Here is a 27,696-nt window from a genome sequence, read left to right on the forward strand (position 1 = left end):
GTAGCTCAGTGGTAAAGAATCTGCCTGCCAATGCAGGAGACAGAAGAGACATGGGTATGATCCCTGGGTCGGGAGGATCCCCTAGAGAAGGAAATGGCAACCCACTCCAGTATTCTTGCCTGGGAAATCCCATGGACAGAGGAGCCTGGCGGGCTACAGTCCATGGGGTCACAAAGAGTCAGATACGACTTAGCAACTAAACAGCAACAACATGGTTTTTGTGAGGATTAAATAAGATAATTGACCAATTAGTTCTCAATAAATAACACTATCCTTCCTGATATTCCCTCTTCATTCAACAAATATTTTTTATACATTTTCAACATGCTAGGCACTGAGATAAGTACTCAACACATGGTAGCTATCACTGCTGTTTTGTCATTTCATCAATCCATTTTATTATATAATTACAGGGTATCAGGCACTGTGCCAAATTTAGGAGCCAGGAAATAAGACTTAACCTTCAAGACTCTAGATAAGCTTTTCTGGTTCTACTAATGGGAATCCACTTCTCTTTTGTGAGTTCTTTGGAATTCTTCAATGATATCTTCTCTTCAGTGAAAGAGATCACTGTCAGATGCCTTCCTACAATGTGCCAGGTTCTGGCTCACTATAGGACAAAAGAGGGGTATGAAGGTTGTGCAAACTTTTGCCCCACGTAGGCTCATGACAGGACTTTTGCTCCTCCTTTCCTTTCCTTTCCTTTTCATCTCCCTTTCCCTTTCCCAGAACCTAGTTTACTAGGGGAAATGTTCTGCTGAAGTACCAGGGGGAAAACACTACTGTAACAAGAGAAAAGAATATAGACATGAAGCAACCCAGACCCAATGTCCACTCCAGCCTTTCCACAAGAGAAGTAAACCCTTTGAGACTTTTGAGACCTAAACCCTTTGAGACTTTTTTTTTGAGGCCAACAGCCTTGTAGGATTTTCGTTCCCCAACCAGGGACTGAATTGGGCCCTCTTCAATGAGAGCGAGGATCCTAATCATTGGACCACCAGGGAATTCCCCACTTAAAGACACTTTTAAATTAAAAATAACTTTTTTATTATTGCCATAAAGGACTGTTTTTTTCCAGTTCTTTCTTTCTTTCCAGAAGAAAGTACTGGACTTGCCTTTTTTCCAGCCTGTGGGGAAAACCCAGCCCTTCATTCATCTTCCATTCCATAGCCTTCAGGAAGGTGTTGGTCATCTAGTTCCTGGATGAGACAGGCCAGGGGTCAGAAAAGGATTAAATTTCCTTGGGCTTGAATCCTACAAGTAGGTAAAAAAGGAAAGAAAAGAAAGAGTCCATAAACCATGGTTATGAAAAGTCAGACCTTTCCCACTGCCAACCTTCATGTCCTTTCAGGCATTGTAATGCTGCAAAGAGTTGCTGTCTCTTTCCCTACTAAATGCCTACTTCTGTTAATCAGGCTTTCATAGGTGGTGCCAGACCCTAGGAATAGGGCTGGGAGAGGGAGGAAAAAACAGTCCTTTACGGCAATAATAAAAAAGTTATTTTTAATTTAAAAGTGTCTTTAAGTGGGGAATTCCCTGGTGGTCCAATGATTAGGATCCTCGCTCTCATTGAAGAGGGCCCAATTCAGTCCCTGGTTGGGGAACGAAAATCCTACAAGGCTGTTGGCCTCAAAAAAAAAGTCTCAAAGGGTTTAGGTTAATGCATGGATAATAAATTGCTTAAATTAAATTTAGGATGCTGGGGAGGCTAACTTTTGAGGTTGACATTTACATTGTTGGCTTCCCTGATAGCTCAGTTGGTAAAGAATCCACTTGCAATGCAGGAGACCCTGGTTCAATTCCTGGGTTGGGAAGATCATCTGGAGAAGGGATAGGCTACCCACTCCAGCATTCTTGGAGTTCCCTTGTGGCTCAGCTGGTAAAGAATACACCTGATGCAGGACACCTGGGTTTGATCCCTAGGTTGGGAAGATCCCCTGGAGAAGGAAAAGGCTACCCACTCCAGTATTCTGGCCTAGAGAATTCCATGGACTGTTTTAGTCCATGGGGTTGCAAAGAGTCAGATACGACTGAGTCACTTTCACTTTTACTTTCCCAGGTGGCCCTAGTGGGAAAGAACCCACCTGCCAGTACAGGAGACAGAAGAGACACGGGTTTGATCCCTGGGTTGGGAAGATCACCTAGAGTATAACATGGCAACCCATTCCAGTATCCTTGCCTGGAGAATCCCATGTACAGAGGAGCCTGGTGGGCTACAGTCCATGGGGTCGCACAGAGTTGTACACGACTAAAGTGACTTAGCATGTGTGTGCATGGCTATAATAAATCATCTTTTTTCTACTGCAGTGGACCAAATCTTTAATTGGATAAATTATGAATATGGTCTATAATGTGGACCCTTTCATTTTTATGTTATGCTCTTGTAGAAGCCCAGTGCAGCTGGTTTTTGAAGGCTGTATTAGGACCAAACCAGCCTTTAAAAGTCTAATACGACTGAGCAACTTCACTTTCACTTTTCACTTTCATGCATTGGAGAAGGAAATGGCAACCCACTCCAGTGCTCTTGCCTGGAGAATCCCAAGGACGGGGGAGCCTGGTGGGCTGCCGTCTATGGGGTTGCACAGAGTCAGACACGACTGAAGTGACTTAGCAGCAGGTTGAAAGAAAGTGAAAGTGAAGTCGCTGAGTCACTAACTGCAGCAGCTTAGCAGCCTTTAAAAGGGGGGAGCATTGCTTACCATTCCTCTCCTCCTATTACTGCTTGAGAGCTGGTTTCCATCATCCAATCAGTTAAATCTTGACTAGATGTTGAGAGTTAACTATGTGCCCAGGTTTGAAATATAAAAGATGACTCCTGCCTTCTAGAAGCTTGCAGTATCATTGGAGTACCAGTATGGACACTTTACCTAATTAAAGAAATAATACAGAGAAAAGTATAATAAGTTGCCAGATACAGACTTAGTGAAATAGAAATGTAGAGAAAGGAAATGATTACAGAGTCAGGAAATCCTCTTAGAAGAAGTATAACTTCAGTTGGGCTCTGAATACAGGAAGGGAGTAAGGTACTCAGTAAAGGGAATACAGCATGAGCAGAACAGAGAAAGAAACCAGAAAGTTCAGTTTCAGTTTCCTCATCTGTGAGATGAATCAGAAGCCAGATATGAGCCCCTCTGCAGCACAGACTGTTGTCTTCAGTCTTGTGGCTCTATCATTAAGCAGGATTTCTCTCATAGAGTAGGCACTTGACTTGAGCAAGTATGCATCTTGACTTGAGCAAACATGACATGTGGAGGAGATGGCTTGGAGATTTGTCCACCCAGGGACAAAGTTTATGTTAGCAAGCCATGAATCTCCCTCAGCAGTTTATGTTAGCAAGCCATGAATCTCCCTCAGCAATCTGGGGCTCAGCTGAGAACTATCCTGACTGAGACAGGCACATTACTTCTCCCTGGGTATGGGACTAAGTCCTCTGAGAATGCAGCGAAACGGTTATCTTGCTTGTGCATGCAACTCACTTCTACTGAGGACACAGAGCCCTGGTTGCCTCCAACATAAGTTTCAACTGGGTCAGTTGTGATAGTGACACTACTAGGTCACTTAGGGAGCTTGCTTGTTGGGAAATGAGCAGCTGGGCTGTGGGTACATTGATAACATTGATACCTGGCCACCCTCCATGGGTACCTTCAATTAAAGTGACATATTTTAATTAGCCAGGTATGTGCGATAATGTGAGACAGAAAAACAACAAACATTCCCATTTAACTCCTTGGAAAACATTCTCAACCTCTTTATAAAGTTTATTTATGAAACTGGACAATTCAATTTGGATAGTTTAGTCTCTTTTTGCCTAAGGGAAGAACTCTCAAATGTCACCTCTTCCTGTGATTCTACGGGCCACTAGCCTATGTCCTCACCAAGACTCCTCCAACTCTCCCTCCCAGCAGAATGGATTATTTATATTGCTTCCTCTGAGATCTTATGGCACAGTATTCATTGGAGCAGTTGTCACAGTGCATTTGATAATGTTTCTACTTTTTCTCTTTGGGTGGTGGATTCCTGGAGGTCAGGAACTCTCTCTGTTTGATTGTTGTAGCCTCAGCACCCAGCAAAGCACCTGGCATATAGTAGGTGCTTAATAGATGGATTAAATTAATATATTGGCTCTATTGATTACTTTTAAGGAACTTAAGATAGAATTTGCTTCCTTGGTGGTTCAGCAGTAAAGAACCTACCGGCAATGCAGGAAATGCGGGTTCGATTCCTGGATCAGGAAGATCCCCTGGAGGAGGGCACGGAGACCCATTCTAGTATTCTTGCCTGGAGAATCCCATGGACGGAGGAGCCTGGTGGGCTACAGTCCATGGGGTTGCAAAGAGTTGGACATGACTGAAGTGACTTAGCAGCAGCAGCAGCAAGATAGAATTCATCAGAAAAATTCCTCCTGTTCATTATCTTTATTTTCTCTGACTGAGACTTAAGAGCCTCTTGGCCAACTAAAAACCATCCACAGAATTGGATTGCAGGGGATTCTGAAATGAATTCTCTCCTAGAACCTCCAGGAAGGAAAACAACCCTGCCAAAACCTTGTCCACTGAGTCCTGTGTCAGACATCTGACATCCAGAACTGTAAGATAATCAATTTGTGTTATTTTAACTCACATAGTTTGCGGTAATTTGTTACAGCAGCAACAGGGAACAAATATAGTAGGTGAGGAAAATACTGTCTACATCACATTGCCCAGGAACAATTCACTCTTCCTGTACCAGGAGTATTTTGCATCTTGCTCCATTAGAGTTAGTCATATTATATTGATTTGTTTCCTGTTCTCTCTCTTTTAGGCTGTTTGCATTTCCTTGTGCAGGACTGTGCTTTTTTCATCTCTGTATTCTTAGTCCCTCAAATGTCATTGACTCTGTATGTGTGTCTCTGGTGACGAAGGAGGAAGAGGGGAGGCACGTGGGAAGGAGACGTGATCATGGTGGCGTCAGCACGAGGGAGGGGAAACTCAGGAACTGGTGAAGACTGGATCTGGCTGACGTTAGTTCTGTGTGGTGTGGGCTGGCAGTGCTGGAATGCAGAGCATCTGCAGGTTCACTGCAGGCAGGAGGAGGCAGCGCCAAAGCAGCTTGGTTTCTGTGGGTTTCTTGGTCCAGGAATGATTGATGAGCATGTCTCATCAACAGTGAACTCCTCTCTGATTCCCTGTCACCCACTCCCTTACTCAGAGTGTTTCTCAACCCTTGTAGTCCCAGACTGAAAGCCACAGACTTCAGTTAGAATTGGAGCAGCTCCAGTCACCGAAGTATTCAATTTGGGCTTCCAGTGAGTGACACTGTTTCTCTCGTTTCCCAGCAGTAGACTGCAGTACCTTCAGGGGCCCTGAATGTGCCCTTTATGAGCAAACCCATATTCTGGCAGACTTGCTCCAAGACATTTATTTCAGTCTATTAATGCAGATTGCTCTTAGTGTGTGTGTGTGTGTGTGTGTGTGTGTGTGTGCACGTGCATGTGGTTAAAATTATATACAAGATGGAGGCGGGATTTGAGAATTCCCCGAGCAGACAAAACCATTTAAGCCAGTAAGCTCAACTTAAATCTAGCTTATTTCATGAAAGTAAGTGAAACTTAACCTAGGTCATTTCTTGTAAATGCCTGTGACAATCATAAAAGAAACTTGAGTTATCGTCTTTAAAATGGTATGAGGTAATCACTTTTAACCAATCCCCTGCCACCTTGACCTCCCCCCCCTTGTAATAACCAGTTATTGTAAGCATTAATAACTTCCTCATTTTCACTTCTATAAGCCCTGCTGTGATTTAATGCCCCCGAGCTTCGTATCCATCTTTGAATTTAGAAGCCCCCAGTCCCAGACTGTTTTTATTTTATTTAAAAAAATTCTTTATTTTTGGCTGTGCTGGGTCTTTGTCGTTGTGCAGGCTTTTCTCTAGTTGCGGGAAGCGGGGGCTACTCTCTAGTGGTGCGTGGGCTTCTCATTCTCTATTGTTGCAGAGCACGGGCTCTAGGGCACACAAGCTTCAGTATTTGGAGCACCTGGGCTCTAGGGCACAGGCTCAATAGTTGTCGAGCATGGGCTTAGTTGCTCCACAGCATGTGGAATCTGTCTGGATCAGGGGTTGAACCTGTGTCCCCTGTATTGGCAGGTGGATTTTTTTTTTTAAACTGAGCCACCAGGGAAGCCCCCAAACTGTTTTTATGTGCACAACAAACTCTTATTAAATACTATTTGTTGATTTGGTGATTTTAATTATGTTACGTGTATACATGTGTGCTCAGTCATGTCTGACTCTTTGTGACCCCATGGACTGTAGCCCTTCAGGCTCCTCTGTCCATAGAATTTTCCAGGCAAGAATACTGGAGTGGGTAGCCATTTTCTCCTCCAGGGGATCTTCCTGACCCAGGGATCAAACCCACATCTCCTGCATTGGCAGGTGGATTCTTTACCACTGAGCCACCAGGGAATCTTAATTGTGTTATTTCTGGATTTTTGACAGTTCTATGGCATCAGAAGTGGGATCCAAATAAGACCTTCAACAACTCTGAAGCCAGCGAGCAACTACGTGCTGGTACCCACAGGACCCAAGGAGCTCAGTGCTTTCTCATCGACCTTGCAGTCAGCCTGAGTGCTGCTCTCTTTACATGTTGAACTCTCCAACTTTATCATGCATACCGGTATTCTGTTTGTTCTAGCTTCTTGGCAAGTCACCCTTCTGTCTTTAAGGGGAGAAAACCTGTGATTCCCTGGAATTTAGGCAGCAGTAGGATTACTGAGCTCCTCATGGATTGTTTCAGGGAATCTAAAGGCAGAGATAGATTCCACCTCGTCTAAATCTCATTCTCCTCCCTGCTTAAAGACTCCTGCTTCTTGTATATATAACCACTATGGGCCAGAATCTTGTGCGTTTCTGGCAAAACGAGTGAACTTTACAAAGAATAATTTGGAATTATCATGGCCACTTTGGGGAAACTCTAACTTAGATAACATAGTCTACTTTAAGAGGTGCCCTTGAAAAGAGGATTATAAACTTCTCAGAGATAATGGAAAATACTCTTTGATCAGTATGCAGAAGTTTCTAAGAGACCAACTGACTCCAAAAATAGCTTTTCTTAAAGAATTTTTATAATGCACACACACGCACACACACACACAGTCTATAGTTAAAAAAAAAACTTTGGCTGTCTGAAAAGGTAACCTTAACTTAGTCTGTTGGCCAGAAACACAATTTGGATTCAGATTCTTTTGCATTTCATATTATTATACTTGAGACAGAGCTAAAATTTAAAAATGAAAAATATAATATCTCTGTATCTGCCTACTTGTTTAGGTATATCCATATATGTACGTGTATTATGTATTTATGATTTTTTTTGGCTGTACCATGTGACTAATGGGATCTTAGTTCCCTGACCAAGAATTGAACCTGGGCCCTCAGCAGTGAAAGTGCCAAGTTCTAATCACTGAACCACCAGGGAATTCCCATGTATATATGATATTTTTAAAAGAATTCTATTTAGTTGGCTTAAAGAGAAATAAGTGCTTATATAAATTAAGTATTCCTAAAACTTTTCAGAAATAGAAACTCTAACCCAATTGTTTTCAAGTCCACAAGATCAGAAAAATCTTTGATGAAAAAAAGCTAGTTTAAGTTTGTTGGTTTGATAAAAACAAGCATATTTTTAGAACTGTCATTATTAAATGTAATGCAAGCATATAACTTTTTCTACCTTTACTTGTCAAATAAGCTCAAGCTATCTTTATGTTACAAAATAACTTAAGATGATGGCTAGCTGTTTGATGTCTAAGCATAATTGTTAAAAACAAATATTTTAAATAAATGTAAATAAGATAAAAGTTTATACTAAGTTAAACTAAATAATTAATATTTATATCTAGTTCATTTCCAAATAAGATAGTATACTGAGACATTGATCACTGAACATAAATTTAAATTTATTTACTTTTCTTAATTTTTACAGAGACAAAGGATATTGGAGTCTATTAATAAATATGTCTTTTGTCACATTAAAACCACATTAAAATTGTACTATGAAAAGCATATTTCTAAAAATACAAATTTACATAATTATGTTTTTATAAATTTTCTATTTTACTATAAGATGCTAAATATGTGATTAATAGCTCACTACTGCCTACTTCCTAATTTTCCCTTGGAAGTTAAAGATTCAGTTCAGTTCAGTCACTCAGTCGTGTCCGATTCTTTGCGACCCCATGAATTGCAGCACTCCAGGCCTTCCTGTCCATCACCAACTCCCGGAGTTCACCCAAACTCATGTCCATCGAGTCGGTGATGCCATCCAGCCATCTCATCCTCTGTCGTCCCCTTCTCCTCCTGCCCCCAATCCCTCCCAGCATCAGAGTCTTTTCCAATGAGTCAACTCTTCGCATGAGGTGGCCAAAGTACTGGAGTTTCAGCTTTAGCATCATTCCTTCCAAAGAAATCCCAGGGCTGATCTCCTTCAGAATGGACTGGTTGGATCTCCTTGCAGTCCAAGGGACTCTCAAGAGTCTTCTCCAACACCACAGTTCAAAAGCATCAATTCTTTGGTGCTCAGCTTTCTTCACAGTCCAATTCTCACATCCATACATGACCACTGGAAAAACTATAACCTTGACTAGATGGACCTTTGTTGGCAAAGTAATGTCTCTGCTTTTGAATATGCTATCTAGGTTGTTCATAACTTTCCTTCCAAGGAGTAAGCATCTTTTAATTTCATGGCTGCAATCACCATCTACAGTGATTTTAGTTAAAGATTACTCATAGTTAAAATTTATGAACAATGTGTAAAATTAGAGCTACTACAAATAATGAAGAATGAAGGAAAACAACTTTGTATACAAAGTAAGGGAAGAAAATCAGATTTAAAAAATCAGTACAGGTTTATTCCATTTGCTCATAAAAAACAACTCCATAAAATATTTGAATTAAAAAAAAGAGCAAATAGTTTTCAGTAAGTGTTTGCATATTTTTTCTACATACTTTTCTTTCTACAAAGTAGAATTGAGATATTCTTAATTTTGTCACAGTCACATAGCCTTTAATTCTGTCAACACAGTTTCTATCCATTGTCCATAAGGCCCCTGAATATCTGGCATAAGGAAATTAAACTCATTGTCTAAACTCGAGCATATAAATCCCTTCCAAGTGCCAAATTGCTCATTCATTATGAGACTGGCTCTTCCATTTTCTTGCTAAGGGTGTAGAGGTGTGTTCTACATCCTGAAAATAATAGACTACGTTTGCACGGCATGGATACAAGCAATAGTTACTGCACAAGTGAATAGGACACAAAACTACCTGAGCTGGTGGATTAGTGTGTTGCAGGGAAGAGGAGCTGGTGGCTGGTTTTATCTTTCCCTCTAACTCTTTGACACCCAACAGCACAGGATTTGTTAAACTATTCTGCCTGTGCATTTTTTCACTTTGATTCAAAGAAAGGAAAACTGACATTGCTGTCTCTCACATTGATTGGAAGAAATCAATGATAGTGAAGATTTTGTTGACTCTAGGAGTATGAAACATCAAAGTAATCTTTATTATGAGGCCTGAACTTGGAATTTTTAAAAACTGAAGTATAGTTGATCTACAGTGGGATGTATTTTTATTTGAGGAGTATGTGAGGAATATAGGATGTAGTTTTGTTAAGGAGAAAGAGTAATGTCTAAAATAAACGTTTTTTTTTTTTTTCAGAATAAAAAAGGAAAAAGAAGGAGACAAAACCTAAATGGATATAGAAAGATGCAAAAGGTTTGTGGAAAAGAAATTTTATGTTGTGAGGTTACAGCCGGCTAAATTGAATAGATTTATACAAGGATTTTTAAAATAAAAAACTAGAGTTTAATTTTCTCTCTGTTAAAATCACAAAATTTCTTAGATTATTGGTCTGTTTTTAATAAAATATTATAAAAGGTTTTTCTTTACCTTTAATGTAACCTGCCTAGGAAACAGGGATTCTCTGTCATGGGAAATATTTCCCTTATTCCAAATTGTCTTTGTCAGATCTTTGATTAATTAGGAAAACAGAGTCTTTTCAGTTTTAAAAGCTAAGGTTTTTTGTTTGTTTGTTTATTTTGTTTTTGTTTTTTATAGCTACTTAACTTTGTATATTTGCCTTTGAAATCTTTTAGTTGTCACTTTGGTGAATGGATAACTAAGTATTATTTCATAGTGACTTATGCTCCTATTTGATGAGCTATTTCTAATCTTTTGACATTTTTAACAAACTTCCCCAAATCAAATTCTGAACGAAGTCTTTTTGACTGCAAACTAACTTTGGGATTTTCTGGAGGGCCCTTGAAGATCACAAAAGATTTGCTCTTTCTCCTTATGAAAGAGAAATTTCAGTTTATTTAGGCTTACTTGATATTAACTTCTATAGGAAACATTGTCAAATAAAAAGTAATGTTCTTCTTAGATTATATTTACATAGTATATATTATTAATATGTGTTCTAGAAATTATATAAAATTCCAAAAAATCTGATATGTCTTGGTATAATGTGATCAGTCAAAATTCTAGTCATTATTTTATAATGTATGCATAAAATAATAGTTTACTTCTCAATTGCATCACTTTTTGGTGGCCTCTCACCAGATTGTTAACCATGCTGGTTTTTAAGTCTTCTGTCACTCATAGCTATTGTTTTTCCTCTTGATTTCTCTCTGAAAGCATTTATAATCAGCTACCAGCAACCCCACTTCCAAGGAGCGGTGGCTGCGCGGGTGCCGGAGGGCTACTCCACGTTCAAGGTCAGGAGGGGCAGCCCTGAGGAGATACCCCTTGTCCAAGGTAAGGAGCATTGGCTGTGCTTTGCTGGAGCAGCCATGAAGAGATACCCCACGACCAAGGTAAGAGAAACCCAAGTAAGATGGTAGGTGTTGCGAGAGGGCATCAGAGGGCAGACACACTGAAACCATACTCACAGAAAACTAGCCAATCTAATTACAGGGACCACAGCCTTGTCTAACTCAATGAAACTAAGCCATGCCATGTGGGGCCACCCAAGATGGACGGGTCATGGTGGAGAGGTCTGACGGAATGTGGTCCACTGGAGAAGGGAATGGCAAACCACTTCAGTATTCTTGCCTTGAGAACCCCATTAACAGTATGAACAGGATACTGAAAGAGGAACTCCCCAGGTTGGTAGGTGCCCAATATGCTACTGGAGATAGTGGAGAAATAACCGCAGAAAGAATGAAGAGATGGGGCCAAAGCAAAAACAATACCCAGTTGTGGATGTGACTGGTGATAGAAGCAAGGTCCGATGCTATAAAGAGAAATACTGCATAGGAACCTGGAATGTTAGGTCCATGAATCAAGGCAAATTGGAAGTGGTCAAACAGGAGATGGCAAGAGTGAACGTCGACATTCTAGGAATCAGCGAACTAAAATGGACTGGAAGGGGTGAATTTAACTCAGATTACCATTATATCTACTACTGTGGGCAGGAATCCCTTAGAAGAAATGGAGTAGCCATCATGGTCAACAAAAGAGTCCAAAATGCAGTACTTGGATGCAATCTCGAAAACGACAGAATGATCTCTGTTCATTTCCAAGGCAAACCATTCAATATCATGGTGATCCAAGCCTATGCCCCAACCAGTAACGCTGAAGAAGCTGAAGTTGAACAGTTCTATGAAGACCTACAAGACCTTTTAAAACACTCAAAAAAGATGTCCTTTTCATTATAGGGGACTGGAATGCAAAAGTAGGAAGTCAAGAAACACCTGGAGTAACAGGCAAATTTGGCCTTGGAATACGGAATGAAGCAGGGCAAAGGCTAATAGAGTTTTGCCAAGAGAATGCACTGGTCATAGCAAACACCCTCTTCCAACAACACAAGAGAATACTCTACATATGGACATCACCAGATGGTCAACACCGAAATCAGATTGATTATATTCTTTGCAGCCAAAGATGGAGAAGCTCTATACAGTCAGCAAAAACAAGACCAGGAGCTGACTGTGGCTCAGATCATGAACTCCTTATTGCCAAATTCAGACTTAAATTGAAGAAACTAGGGAAAACCACTAGACCATTCAGGTATGACCTAAATCAAATCCCTTATGATTATACAGTGGAAGTGAGAAATAGATTTAAAGGACTAGATCTGATAGATATAGTGCCTGATGAACTATGGAGGGAGGTTTGTGACATTGTACAGGAGACAGGGATCAAGACCATCCCCATGGAAAAGAAATGCAAAAAAGCAAAATGGCTGTCTGAGGAAGCCTTACAAATAGCTGTGAAATGAAGAGAAGTGAAAAGCAAAGGAGAAAAGGAAATATATAAGCATCTAAATGCAGAGTTCCAAAGAATAGCAAGGAGAGATAAGAAAGCCTTCCTCAGCGATCAATGCAAAAAAATAGAGGAAAACAACAGAATGGGAAAGACTAGAGATCTCTTCAAGAAAATCAGAGATACCAAAGGAACATTTCATGTGAAGATGGGCTCAATAAAGGACAGAAATGGTATAGACCTAACAGAAGCAGATAATATATCCCCTGGTGGCTCAGAGGGTAAAGCGTCTGCCTGCAATGCGGGAGACCCGGGTTCAATCCCTCAGTCAGGAAGATTCCCTGGAGAAGGAAATGGCAACCCACTCCAGTATTGTTTCCTGCAGAATCCCATGGATGGAGGAGCCTGGTAGGCTACAGTCCACGGGGTCGCAAAGAGTTGGACACAACTGAGCGACTTCACTTTCTAACAGAAGCAGAAGATATTAAGAAAAGGTGGCAAGAATACACAGAAGAACTGTACCAAAAAGATCTTCATGACCCAGATAATCATGATGGTGTGATCACTCACCTAGAGCCAGATATCCTGGAATGTGAAGTCAAGTGTTCTTGGAAAGCATCACTATGAACAAAGCTAGTGGAGGTGATGAAATTCCAGTTGAACTATTTCAAATCCTAAAAGATGATGCTGTGAAAGTGCTGCACTCAATATGCCAGCAAATTTGGAAAACTCAGCAGTGGCCACAGGACTGGAAAAGGTCAGTTTTCATTCCAATCCCAAAGAAACGCAATGCCAAAGAATGCTCAAACTACTGCACAATTGCACTCATCTCACACACTAGTAAAGTAATGCTCAAAATTCTCCAATCCAGGCTTCAGCAATATGTGAACTGTGAACTTCCTGATGTTCAAGCTTGTTTTAGAAAAGGCAGAGGAACCAGAGATCAAATTGCCAACATCCGCTGGATCATGGAAAAAGCAAGAGAGTTCCAGAAAAACATCTATTTCTGCTTTATTGACTATGCCAAAGCCTTTGACTGTGTGGATCACCAGAAACTGTGGGAAATTCTGAAAGAGATGGGAATACCAGAACACCTGACCTGCCTCTTGAGAAATGTGTATGTAGGTCAGGAAGCAACAGTTAGAACTGGACATGGAACAACGGACTGGTTCCAAATAGGAAAAGGAGTATGTCAAGGCTGTATATTGTCACCCTGCTTATTTAACTTATATGCAGAGTACATCATGAGAAATGCTGGGCTGGAAGAAGCACAAGCTGGAATTAAGATTGCTGGGAGAAATATCAATAACCTCAGATATGCAGATGACACCACCCTTATGGCAGAAAGTGAAGAGGAACTAAAGAGCCTCTTGATGAAAGTGAAAGAGGAGAGTGAAAAAATTGGCTTAAAGCTCCACATTCAGAAAACGAAGATCATGGCATCCGGTCTCATCACTTCATGGGAAATAGATGGGGAAACATTGGAAACAGTGTCAGGCTTTATGTTTTTGGGCTGCAAAATCACTGAAGATGGTGACTGCAGCCATGAAATTAAAAGATGCTTATTCCTTGGAAGGAAAGTTATGAACAACCTAGATAGCATATTCAAAAGCAGAGACATTACTTTGCCAACAAAGGTCCGCCTAGTCAAGGCTATGGTTTTTCCTGTGGTCATGTATGGATGTGAGAGTTGGACTGTGAAGAAGGCTGAGCACTGAAGAATTGATGCTTTTGAACTGTGGTGTTGGAGAAGAATGTTGAGAGTCCCTTGGACTGCAAGGAGATCCAACCAGTCTATTCTAAAGGAGATCAGCCCTGGGTGTTCTTTGGAGGGAATGATGCTAAAGCTGAAACTCCAGTACTTTGGCCACCTCATGCGAAGAGTTGACTCATTGGAAAAGATTCTGATGCTGGGAGGGATTGGGGGCAGGAGGAGAAGGGGACGACAGAGGATGAGATGGCTGGATGGCATCACCGACTCGATGGACGTGAGTTTGAGTGAACTCGGAGTTGGTGATTGACAGGGAGGCCTGGTGTGCTGAGATTCATGGAGTTGCAAAGAGTCAGACATGACTGAGCAACTGAACTGAACTGAACTGTACCTACAGCACCACCTCCTGAGCTAAAATACAAAATACCCTTATGTTCACCCTGTCTTAAGTAATAATGAGGATATATGATTGCTAATACATCATGTTGTGTCTATGTAAAAAAATTTTAGATAGATTGTCTCAGAAAGCTAAAGGTTGAAGTTGGTTAAAATCCATTTGAATTTAGTTGGTTAAATCTTAGCTCTTTGGAATCTCTGCCCTGGAGAGTTTGAAAAATTCTTGGCTGTTATGGGTTTTAAATGCCTTTAGCAGCCTCTCATATACCAAATGATATCCATCAGGATTAGACAACTTGAAGAACTCCGTGATATGACTTCCCTGGTCTGTGATGATGCAGCTGTTGGTAACAGCAGCTACGTGACTCTCTGTCCTGATGCCTCAACTATTGCAGACAATGAATGTGTGATGCTTCAGCCTGGCTGCATCAACAGTGGTCACTAGGAACAGTGCTAAACTAGTTGGTCACACTCTGTACTTGCTGAGATAAGGACCAAAAAGGGGGGAGCTGCTAAACGTAAGTACAGAATGGAGACTAGACTTGCGGACTCCCCGAGCTGACAAAACCACAGAAGCCATGGAAGCCAAACTGAGTCTAGCTTTTTTCATGAACATAAGCACAACTCAACTTAGGTTATTTCTTATAAATGCTTCTTACCATTGTAACAAAACTAGTCATCTCCCTAAAAGTGGTATGAAATAAAAACTTCTAAGCAGTCACTACCATCTTTAACCCCAGTGTAATAACCAGTGACTGTAAATGTTAATACCCTTCTCTTTTTCACTTTCCCATGAGCTTCATATCAGTCTTTGAATTTGGAAGCTCCCAGTTTGACAACTGTTTTTATATACACAGCAAAGTCTTACTAAATACTGTTTTATCGATTTGGTGGTTTTAGTTATGCTGTTTTTTTTTAACATTTATTTATTTGGCTACACCAGGTCTTAGTTGCAGCATTCAGGATCTTCAGTCTTCCTTGTGGCATGTGAACTCTTAATTGCGGCTTGCAGGATCTAGTTCCCTGACTGGGGTTGGAACCTGGTCCCCCTGCATTGCCAGCATGGAGTCTTAGCAACAGGACCACTAGGGAAGTCCGTACATGTGCTGTATTTGACAGTATCTATATCTATGTCTTGATCTATACCTATACCTCCTCAGAAATACATATGTATCTCCTTAGGGAATTTTTAAGGGAACTGCTAGGGACAGGGTGAGGGAGATGGAGGAGCCTGAACAATATACAAGGAGTGAGTAATTGTGGGTTATGGTAGGAACTGGAGTCAAGGAAGAAATGGCCCCATTGAAGAGCCTTTTTAGGAGTAAAATAGGGATCTTTCCTCTCTCCAGGCATGGTTTTTGCATCTCCACAGATGAGGCCAAATGCAAAGCCATATGTGGTGACCTGTGCAGTGTGCTAATGAGTTACTTATATAAACAGACCAAAGCAAGCTAACAATCCCATAAAGATCACACATAAAGATAAACTGCTAGAATACCGTCACTGTTTCTGAAGATAAAGTCAGCTAATACTAATGGCACCATCCTGTGTTTGTGTGGCCCCATCTCCAAATAGCACAAGATACACATTTATACTGGAAAAAATGTTGTGTAAATTCAAACAGCATGATTTTTAGTATCTCTAAAATATACAAATCCTCATTGTAAAGGCAGTTTTGAAAGCTTGCCGGCGCTCTGAAGCATGAACTTTTGCAGTGATAGTGCAGTATGTTTACAGCTTTGTTCCCTCTATGTCATGCATCTGGTGCAGCTGTAATTGTATTGGAAGTACTTGTTGATTTTCCTTGGGCTGAGGAATGGCAGGGTTGGTGCCTCCACTGGCCCAGTTGAATGGACTGCTTTGGGGTCTGAAGGGAGGCTCTATTTCCCAGCTGGAATGGTAGCAGTTGAGGTGATGTGAAAAAATGATGCAAAGTTGGTATGCAAGAGAATGGAGATAAATAGGATACAGAGGGAGAAATGAATGGAAGAGAACTGACTTTGTTGGAGAAAGTGGGTGAAGTGGCTGGGAGGGTGGGCATGACAAGGTGAAAATGATAGAAGATTAGGTATGGGTAGGAGAGATGCCCATTGTAATTTTACCTTTTAAGTTCTATTTTATTGAAAGACATCTTTATTGAAGATGACACTCTGAAATGAAGATGTCCTAGCCTAAAGAGACCCTCTGATCCCGTGTCACTAATAGTATGCCGTGTTTTACATGTTTGCCATTTTTAAGCAAGAGGATACTGTTAGAGGGAAAGAGCATTGTTGAAGACATAAACCTTTCAACACTTGGATTTGATGAACAGTAGTAAAAGTGGAGAAGGCAATGGCACCCCACTCCAGTACTCTTGCCTGGAGAATCCCATGGACGGAGGAGCCTGGTAGGCTGCAGTCCATGGGGTTGCGAAGGGTCAGACACGACTGAGTGACTTCACTTTCACTTTTCACTTTCATGCATTGGAGAAGGAAATGGCAACCCACTCCAGTGTTTTTGCCTGGAGAATCCCAGGGATGGCGTAGTCTGGTGGGCTGCCATCTCTGGGGTTGCACAGAGACGGACATGACTGAAGTGACTTAGCAGCAGCAGCAGCAGCAGTAAAAGTGGAGCTCAGGAAAGGTAAGAAAAGTGATAAAAACTACCACCATTTTGAAATTGCCTAGCCTGAGTTTTACTTCTGCTGGAGCTGCTGCTGCTGCTGTTTAGTTGCTCAGTTGTGACCCCATGGACGGTAGCCCGTCAGACTCCTCTGTCCATGGGATTTCCCAGGCAAGAATACTGGAGTAGGTGGTCATTTCCTCCTTCAAGGGATCTTCCCAACCCAGGGATCAAACCCACATCTCCTGCTTGGCAGACAGGTTCTTTACTACTGCGCTACTTGGGAAGCCCAGGTGGAGAATAACAGGAAACAAAAATGTGGGGTAGAACATCTGTTACTTCAGTGATTCTCACCACTACACAACTGTTGCCCGTTTCCTGGCCTTGTTTTATGACCACTTTGCCTTCTATCGCTGCTACCCAAAATCTGGTATGGCATATACCAAATGTACACCTCCCCCCGCCCCCCGACCCTGCCACACACACACACACACACACACACACACACAGATATCAGGGTTGCTGAGCTGTTTTAAGAATTTTACACAGGCTGCCAACTGAGAGAATTGTAGACATATGGATGAATGCTGGACTGGCTGGGTTTTAACAGGGGTTCCCTGAGGTTAGAACTAAGGTAAGTGGGCTAAACGATGATGATATGATTTTTTTTGTTCTTTAAATAATATCTGCAGTGAGACATCTATGGGGTTGATTGCTCTGTACTCCTTTTCTAAGGAGAGCTCCATATCCCCATTTGAATGGCTACTTATGAAGATAGCCATATGAGTAGATTGTGATGTGTCCACAGGCCTGGGTGAGGAGGTTCCTGTTAAGTCAAATGGGCTAATCATGTGACCTTGCCCTGCTGCCACAGTTGACCAGCTCAGGGGTGTGTACCTAATCCCACCTGGGTCTACCTCTTTCAGGACTTTTTGTATTTGGGCTACAGATTTTTGGGATCAGTCTCCAAGCATGTGGATGTGGCTGTGATTGTAAAATGTAAAATTCAGGAGCTGCTTTGACCATGTGGAGGACACCATTATATAGGGAAAAACGAACGAAGCCTGTGCACAAAGTAAAGCAAAGATAAGTGATGGAGAAAAAGCATCTTCATGGCATCAAGTCACTGGGTCTAGCTGTTCCAGCCCAAAATGACACTATTTATACACTGAATCACCGATGCTCAGTGGTAAAAAATCCATTTGCTAATGAAGGAGACTTGGGTTTGATCCCTGGGTCAGGAAGATCCCCTGGAGAAGGAAATGGCAACCCACTCCAGTATTCTTGCCTGGGAAATCTCATGAACAGAGAAGTCTGGTGGGCTGCAGTCCATGGGGTTGCAGAGTCAGACACAACTGAACGACTAAACAACAATACACTGATTACAGGCTGATGAGAATGTGTCTGGCTGGAAAGTGACTCAATTGCACAAAATTATAAGCTATGCCTACCTATCATTATACCATCTATGTAACCTAAAAAATTCTCTTGCACTTAATTTTTCTCCCTGAACCTACTGTTGCCTCAAGCAAAAGTTCAAGTAAAAACCAACAAGAAAGTGTAATTCGATAAAATATTTATTGCACCAAGTTAGGTATGGTAGAGTACAAAGAAGTATTGTTACCAAACCAAACCTGGGTCTGGTCACCTGACTCCTGGTAAAGCCAATCTACTGATATCGGGTTGTGGTGAAGGAAAGTATAGTGTTTATTGCAAGGTGCCCAAAGTGGTCTTTAAAGGCCATATTATAGGTGACATTGTAGGTGCCTGATCAGTGTGTGGACGTTCTTCTGATTGGTTGGCAGTGAGGCAACGGTGGTATTTTGGGAGTTAACCATCATCAGCCTTCTGGTTCCAACTGATCTGGGGTCTAAGTGCTTGTAATCAACATTCAGGTGGGGGTTTTAGTATCTGCAAAAAACAAAAAATCAAGGCTATGGCTCAGGGTTTTATCTGTCACTCTTGTGCTATGTGCTAAGTTGTTTCAGTTGTGTCTGACTCTCTGTGACCCCATGGATGGTAGCCTTGCAGGCTCTTCTGTCCTTGGGATTCTCTAGGCAAGAATACTGGAGTGGGTTGCCATGCCCTCCTCCAGGGGATCTCCCCAACCAAGGGATCGAGCCGCACCTCTTACGTCTCCTGCATTGGCAGGCGGGTTCTTTATCACTAGTGCCACCTGGGAAACCCCAATAGCTCTTGAGGAGTAACTAAAAGTCCTTGACTTTGCTTTATGGCTAAATTAATATTATTTTGTCTTGCTTGACTGTTTTCCTTTGCTTCTGTATTTTCTCACTTCTCCAGTTAAATTTGCTCCATGGAACTTGGGGCAGAGCTATGAGGCTAAAGCTTTTCTACAAATGAGAGGCAGGGGACATGGTGGGGGTGGGGGTAATCGGTCCCTGGGAAGGCCCTATAGGGTCCTGCTCTGTTTCAGTAGAACTGTCATAAAGCAAAACAAAACCAACACTGGAAAGGTATGGACAATATGAACAAAAAGAAAGTCGAGATCCCTGCAGGCCAAAAGGAGAGTGGTATTTCAGGAGTTAACCATCATCTGGATGTGGGACTGATAAAAGCAGGGAAAGTTAGGTGGAGAGGAAAGAGGAAGCCAAAGACCATGGGCCATCTGTAATTCATAAACTGATTTTTAAAAAAGAGCCAGCTTAATTAAAACTGACAAATTTTTAGTAAGCATGGGGTATCAGAAAAAGCATACAATATCTACCCTGCCTTATAGGAAATTACCATCTTCAAGGACAAAGAAAGACGTGCGTATATTTTGGAAAGATCCCTCTTATTTCCTTCTTTTCTTTCTTCCTTTGACCTCTTTATCACATTTGAAACGATGCAGTTTGCTAACTTGCTTGATGATTATAAGGTAAGCCTCCAAAGGGCAGGGAGTTTTGTCTATTTTGCTGCATCTTCAGAATCTACAGAGTCCTGCACACTGCAAACAGCTGTATAAGAATTCGTTGAATGAATTGGAGAATCACAGCCTAGGGTAACATCGTCTTAACTTTCTGGCCTTGAATCTCTCTGGGCGGGCCAAGATCGCCCACTGCCAAACGCTAGGGGGCAGACCGAGATTAGAAAAGGAACAATTTTTTTCCCCCGGAGGGCAGAGTTCTCAACCTTTGCTAACGTTAGCATGACCTGGGTCGCCTTTAGACATACTGCACCAGGATGATGATGATGTACAGTCGCCAAGTCGTGTCCAACTCTACCTCTGACTAAATCAGCATCTCCAGAGGGTGGGGCCCTGAGTGGGATAACGGAGACAAGCTCCAAGGATGCGGCTGAACCTAGCCTCTGCGTCACACTCCGGTGCCGCCGGGTGCATTTTATCCACAGTATTTGTGATAGGCCAGTGTCGTAGTTAGCAACACTCCCGCTGCTGCTGATTGAGCGGGAACCTGGGGGGAGACGGATTACAGCTTCTCGCCAATGAGTGGGGCTGCAGGCTCAGCGTGGGCCCGCCCCCGGGCAACGAGGCCCCGCCCTTGGACCGCGAGACTCCGCTCCCGGACTGCGTAGCCCCGCCCCCAGTCCCATTCCGCGGCCGTGGTACAAGGGTGCGGTCTGGGTGAGGTCGGATCTGGCGCCCGAGCGCTCTCTTCGTCTTCGCGCTTTACATTGCTTCGACTTCTCTCCACCGACCGGTGCGTGAGGCCCGGCTCTGTGGTCACGCGTGCAGCGGCGGCCAAGCGCGATGAGGCGAGCAGCGCTGCGGTAGGTAGCCGGGCGCCTGGTGGGGCGCGGACCCAGGGGCGCCCACTCCCTGCCTCGGCGCTGCTAGCGGGCCCGGGCGGAAGGAGCGGGCCGCAGCAGGCGGAACTAATGCCGGGGGCTTATGGGCAGTTAATAGGGTCGGGTAGGGAAAGACACTAACGTACCGTGACCCCGCCAGCCTGTGCACTGCACCTCCCGCCTGCGCGTCTTCGGGCCGTAGTTTGATGATAAAAGTGAAGCGACACTTGAAGTGAGGAAGTTGGGTGTTCCCTGACATTCCTTTTTCTTTGCTCGTCTGGGGTGTAGTGTGGAGGTAGCCTTTTGTCAGAAGGCTAGAGTTTAGGAGTGCATATTACTTTTATCACCCTCTATGCTTCTTTGCAGAGCATGTTTATGGTTAAGTGCTTGACAGACTTGGACTCTGACTTGAGTGTGTTGTAATGTGGGTAGAGATTGCAGGGTACCTTCCGGCCTCTCAGGACCTCAGAACTGTGTGACTAGGTCCCTTGGTGCTGATTGAATTTTACTTTTACTGAACAGCAAGACCCTTAAGGCCAGGTGGGGGAGTGGCTTTGATTGGGCCACTTGGACAAGGAGGTTGATCTGAATCACAGTATTTTAAGTCTAGGGGCCCATGGGGGTGTCAAAAGGGAGTGGTCTGTGAACCATCTGAAATAATATATATCATTGTGTATATCAATAAAATATATCCCCCCACCCCAGCTACTAGGCATGAGGGGCCACAGGTTTCATCAGATTATCAGTAGGGACAACATGAAATTGTAGTGAAAAGTTACAATACACTGAATATTCACTGGAGAATAGAAATTTGTTATACTGATACACGATTAGTATAATCAATGATTTTTAAAAAGAGCATTCACATTAGGCCTTCGTTGTGCTACAGGGATGTATTTCCACATTTTTTATGGCAGTGTGCAAAGAGCAGGGTTGCAGGACCAGGACCACAGTTTTCCAAATAATTTGACCCAAGTGTTTCTCTGTATTTATCAACTCCTTTCTTTACTATCTCCATTTGATACTCTATTCAGAGATGGTCCATTATAGTGCCTGGCTTATTCCCAAACTTCTGGTCATTTTTGACCTTTAGGGGAGACTCTGAAGAAGCATGCCTTTCTGGAATAGCTCATGTTTTTTTGAGGACTTGTCAATGTAGTAGGCATGCCCCTCCCAGGTTAACGTGTGTTAACTTCTCTATTTTACATATGAGGAAACTAAAGCTCAGAGAGGTTAGGTAACTTGCTCAGGGTCACTCAGCTAACAAGCAGCATGGTAGGCTCTTAACCTCTGTATACTACACTGCTCTTCACTCAGGCAGAATGAGATAGTTTTCCTCAGTCTGCAGAAAATGCTGCTTCTTAAGGAACAAGACAGAATGCTTGTATAAATGTGTATTTACCCAAATACGTGAGATGAGTTGTCTAGCTCCTGTTAGTTCGTGATTAGTATTTGAAGTATTTACCCACTCAGAGTCAGATCTCGTTTCTTATATTGTGATCATCTACTCCATCTATTATTATTCCCAGTTAATGTATTGAGAGCATGATTTTTTGCTCTTCCAGCTAATAGTGGCAATGGAAGATTTTTAGCTTTTTCCAGTGTGCTTTTTAAAACCCAATATATTCAGTTGCAGAATAGTAGTTTCTGAGACCACATGCTCTATTTCCTTCAGTGAGGGATTTGAACCTACAGAGTATACAGAAAGTGAAATAGTGAAAAAGTTCACCTCATGTTCTGAGAAAACGCAAATTAGAAGGTCAAGAATAAGAAGATTGAAATATTAATCCACATATAAAAATACAGAAATGGAAAATTTATTGGGAAAAGATAAACCAAAACTGTGTAAGGTAGAGTCTTGTTAGCTGTGTAATTGGAGAATAAACACAAAACCAAAACCTGAACCCTTTAGGAAGCATTCTGGTCTTAGTGGATGAGCAGGGAGCATATCAGAGACAGTGTGATGTCTGGCTGGCTAAGGAGTTAATTTAGCCACTGAGCATGTGCTCCTTTCTGTATTCTTTGCAGTTAGAGTAGTTGACTTGGTGAAAGGACCAGGATTTGTTCTAGTAGCACATGACTGAAAACTACATGGAGATTTTACCAGATATTTTTAGTCAGAGACCCTTTGTGAATGCTGTAATTCAGAAGAGAAATCTATAGTAAATTTGGACTCTAAAGAAAATAAGTTAGTTATTACTGAACCTGGCGTTGCTGCTGCTAAGTCACTTCAGTCGTGTCTGACTCTGTGCGACCCCATAGACGGCAGCCCACCAGGCTCCTCCGTCCCTGGGATTTTCCAGGCAAGAGTACTGGAGTGGGGTGCCATTAGGTAGTAAGAATTTACTAGTCACTTGAGCTGGAATTAATAGCAATATCTGGGGTTCTTGATGTTTTCAGTGCCTTGCCTTAGTCCACTGGGCTCTCAACAGATCAGTCTGTCAGTCCCTGATACTATGTGTGTGTTATCCCTGATAGCAGAGTGTGTGGTTAGGAGTCAAAACTTATGTACTAGCCAAAATCAAGTTAAACAGCTTGTTTTGGGGGAACAGGTTAAGCATATTTGGGTGAATACCTTGGATTTTATTCCATTGGGGAGTAGGAAATTTCTGCCTAAGTACATTAAATACTCTCTTTGAGTAACCCTGGAAAGGGTTCATTCTGTTTTCAAAGCTGATTGACTTTTAATTGGGTTTAGTTTATTTATTGAGGAAGTATGGTATGACAATAACAAAATAAATATTCTTCGTTTACTCAGCTGTTTACCGGATAGATTCTGGGCTTCTGAAGGTAATAAGTTAGAACCATGAAACCTGGTCGATATCTTTTATTTATTTATTTTGTAGATTGTTAACCTAATTTACTCTCACTGGAGAGATGGTTTATGGTGTAGCCTCATAAGCAAATATGCATACACTTGAGAAACTAGTGCAGACACTGTAAAGACAGTATTTACTAAGAGTGTGCAATGGCAAAGTGCTCCAGAGGAGGCACAGGTCTTTGGGATTGTGAGGAAAGAAGCCATGGAACCTTCTCTAAGTGTGTTTCTTCTTGTTTTATAGGCTTTGTACCCTGAGCAAGGGGCTGCTTGCTCCCAGCAGAGGACTGACTCAAGAATCTCAGAACCCGGAGAATGTCTTCCACATCCGTGAAGGCAAGCATGAGTACTTACCTTTTAGGCCCATATAGGGAAAAAAAAAACAAAACCCTGTTTTATTTGAGAGGCATGTAGATAGACAGTTAGGGCAAATGATGCATAGTAAAGGTTGCTTTTTCATAAGATTCTCATTTATAAAATGACCAGGATAGCTTTGGATAGAAATCACATTCAGAACTTGACCTTTGGTTCCTGCAAGCCTTAGGGACTGAGCTTTTAGTTAAATGATTTTTACATCCTCTGTGTAGGTACTGTGAAGGCATGGAAAAAAGATGTAATTCATGAGCAAGAGACAGGCCCTTCCGTTGTACCAACTAAAGACTCCTAGTCTGTAGTTTTGTTAGAGGTATCCTATTAATCTATGGTTAATCGAAGTTAGTTTCAGTTACTAATACGATATGCAAACTATGGATGTCTGTGTCAGTGTAGGAATATTCATTATAATGAAAATTATGGCTTCTTTAAAGGATCCAAATATATATATGTGTATATATATATATACAAAATTTAAAATTTGCTTTGTTTTCTTGGCCCTCAGCAGCTGCCTCTCTTCTTAAACTCATTATAAACTAATAATAATCATTTTTTATCACTGAGCATCAGTAATCTGTATACTATTTGGGATACTTTCTGTCCATTCTTTTATTTAAAGGACTTGGGAAGAAAAAAAAGTCAGAAATAAGACTAATTTACTCATGGATATTTTTGGCACAGTACTCTATGGTTTAATTGTAATTAGAGTTTGGACCTAATTTATGGTATATAACAGTTGGGTTTTTTGGGCCACACTGTGTGGCTTGCGGGATCTTAGTCGCCTGACCAGAGATTGAACTCAGGCCCCAGCAATGAAAGTACAAAGTTCTAACCACTGGACCACCAAGAAATTTGCTATAACAGTTGTTTGATAGAAAAATCAACCACTTTTTCATGAAAAGTAAAATGCATGTTCATCTAACCATATTTGGTTTTGATCACTTAGTTTTTGAAGGAACAAGGATTGCTGTAGGTAATTTTCTGTAACGGGAATGTATATTTAAAATGCTAGATAACAATGCATGAACTCAAAACATTATTTAAAATCCTATAGATTTGTTTTTTAATGTTGACTAACTACTGTTTAATCTTAATTTATTTCCCCTTTATCCATATAGCATATTCACCTATACATGTGAATCACGATGTGTGTGTGGTAATTGGTATCAACTCTTTTTTTAAGTGCTTAAATTTTTTTTGCAATAATTTATTCTTGCAATTTGGGGCAACGGGCATTAACTAAACTTAAATTGCTTTCTTTGCCTTTCCTTTATTGCTTCATTTTCTTTGCCTCAATTTTTCTAACATTTAGGGTAATATAAATGTGTGAGAAATCAATTAGAGTGAGACTCAAATTTTGATAAAAGTCCTACTGCCTATAAGAAGATAGGCTGGGATTCTGTTCATAATGTCTTCATCATAAAGGGACTCCAACTGAAGCTGATACACAGCCTCATCTGATGAATAATTGGAGTTACCCTTTTCTGCTTATTTATAAGGAAAAAAGTTTGTTTTTTTCCATATCATTTTATGCAAAATCCAAACTTTTTGGCCTGCCCAAAAAATCCCAGTGATTGACACAGGATATTCTTTTCTGCACTAAAGGAGAAGGAAATGGCAACCCACTCCAGTATTCTTGCCTAGAGAATCCCGTGGACAGAGGAGCCTGGTGGGCTGCTGTCCATAGGGTCGCACAGAGTCGGACACGACTGAAGTGACTTAGCAGCAGCAGCAGCGCTAAGGAAACAGTAATTGTTTCAAGTTTTGGGGACGCAGAGGCCTGATCCCTTCCCTGAGCTGTTTGTTTATGGCATTAAATGGAAATTCATAGCTCTTTGAAGATTTTGAATGCATGACTCACTTTTTGGAGTTCTGGAGCTCATTACGGTAATCCAGTTCTCACATTCTTAGTTTCATGGAATGACTCTTTATTTTTGTTTCAGTTCGAGATAAGTTGCGGGAGATAGTAGGAGCATCCACAAACTGGAGGTATGCACTCTGTTCATTCGTTCTTCTATCCCTGGAGTGGTATGCCAGGCTTATTTAGGCTCAGTTGATGCTCCCATTGTAGGAATGGGGGAAACCCATTGTTAAGAAATGGATTGAGAGGTTTTTTCACCTGGGGGAGAAGATCAACATTCCAGCATACTCATCAGTTGATGCTTTGTTGTCGTAAAATCATGTAATTTATATGTACTCTACATTTTTCAAAGTGCATTCAGGTATATTACCTGACTGATTGTCAGTGAAACTTAGGACATGCCTATGACATATGTTTCTGTTCATTTTTTGCATTTGATGAGACTGAAACTCAGACATTGAACGATCGAGTACTGGGGTTTGGAACTTGAACCCAAGTTTCCTGGTTCATCTGTTTCATGAAGCATGACTCCTTTATTGCTTCTTATGAGTTCATAATTAACCAGGTCTTCCATACAATCTTTATCTCTCAGTATTTCCTTATTGTAAAATAGGGTAGTATCCCTCTTGGTGAACAGAATTTTGAGGCTAAAATGAGATAAACAGAAAGCACAGTAATAATAATCTATTGTTGGTATAAAAATTACCTGATGACTTCTTTTTATCTCATTGTATGAAAAATTTCAATTTACTTAAAAGTGGAAAAAATGAATACCTTTTGTTCCCACCATCTGAATTGGGTACTTAGGAACATTTTTCCAAATTTGCCAATTTACATATACAAGTCCCTGGTGGCTCAGATGGTAAAGCATCTGCAATGTGGGAGACCCGGGTTTGATCCCTGGGTCGGGAGGATCCCCTGGAGAAGGAAATGGCAATCCACTCCAGCACTCTTGCCTGGAAAATCCCATGGACGGAGGAGCCTGATAGGCTACAGTCCATGGGGTCGCAAAGAGTCGATCACGACTGAGCGACTTCACTTTCACTTTCACTTACATATACTGGCTATATAGGTTCATGACACTTCAGCTCCAGTTATGTTCCAGTACATCTCTAATAAATAAATATATTTTCCTATGTAACAAGCAGTTATAAATCTCCAATAAGTAAGATGTTCTCTCATGTGGTGAAATTGACAGTCATTCCCTAATAGTATGTTATTCATCCATATTCAGCATTCCCCCATTGTTCCCCACATATTTTTTATAACTTTTAATAAAAATCAAGATCCAGTAAACAATTGCATGCTTATGACTCTCTTGTCTCCCCTAGTGTAGAATAATTACCCCTGCCTCCTTTTTTATCCCTATGAGTTTAACTTTAAAGAGGCCAAGCCATTTGTCTTGTTGAATGTTCCATATTCTGGATTTACCTGGTTCCATTTGTAGGCTTCACCTTTCTGGCAGTTATACTTCATAAGTAAGCTTAGAAAGACAGCTTAATGAATGATACGGTGAATATTTTAGTTCCCTATCCCCTTGTGTCTCTCTTCTCTTCCACCTTAATCGTCTCTTCTTTTTCTTCCCTTTCTGTCTCCTTTTCATATTATCTTCCTCTTTACCTTTTGGTGTGCCTTCCAAACTTCTTTTGGATATACTCCATTTTTCCTCCTCTGTCTCTCTTTACTGAAATTGAAGGCAGAGAGAGAGAGAGAGAGAGCTGGGGCACAGAAAAAACGAGACTTGTCCAGGTGAGAAATGGGAATGTGGAGTTCAGTGGCCATGTTGTTCTTTAGTGCATTTACATATATATTAAAAAATATATATTTTTATTATGTCCATTTCTGTATTTTTAGTTTGATTTCCAAGATTCTATTCTTTCAATACACTTTTTGATGAGGGTGAATGTATCGTTCATTTGGATATATCTGTATCACTTATAAGTGTATTTTTCT

General features: G+C 41.4%; 1 protein-coding gene and 1 non-coding gene across 2 annotated transcripts in view; one reads left to right on the plus strand and one right to left on the minus strand.

Annotated features, from left to right (window-relative positions):
* Nucleotides 1–7,380: 7,380 nt before the first annotated feature.
* Nucleotides 7,381–7,453, minus strand: TRNAE-UUC (transfer RNA glutamic acid (anticodon UUC)). The gene has a single exon. It is a non-coding gene; the product is annotated as a tRNA-Glu (tRNA).
* Nucleotides 7,454–20,490: 13,037 nt separating this feature from the next.
* Nucleotides 20,491–27,696, plus strand: part of ACOT9 (acyl-CoA thioesterase 9) — a 29,279-nt gene continuing 22,073 nt past the window's right edge. Inside the window, exons 1-3 of the mRNA XM_061407841.1 lie at nt 20,491–20,674; nt 23,755–23,846; nt 25,826–25,871. Of these exons, the coding sequence (XP_061263825.1) occupies nt 20,655–20,674; nt 23,755–23,846; nt 25,826–25,871 (158 nt within the window). The 5' untranslated portion in view covers nt 20,491–20,654. The remainder of the gene's footprint in view (nt 20,675–23,754; nt 23,847–25,825; nt 25,872–27,696) is intronic.

This window comes from Bos javanicus, chromosome X (assembly GCF_032452875.1).
Source record: "Bos javanicus breed banteng chromosome X, ARS-OSU_banteng_1.0, whole genome shotgun sequence".
Lineage (NCBI taxonomy): Eukaryota > Metazoa > Chordata > Mammalia > Artiodactyla > Bovidae > Bos > Bos javanicus.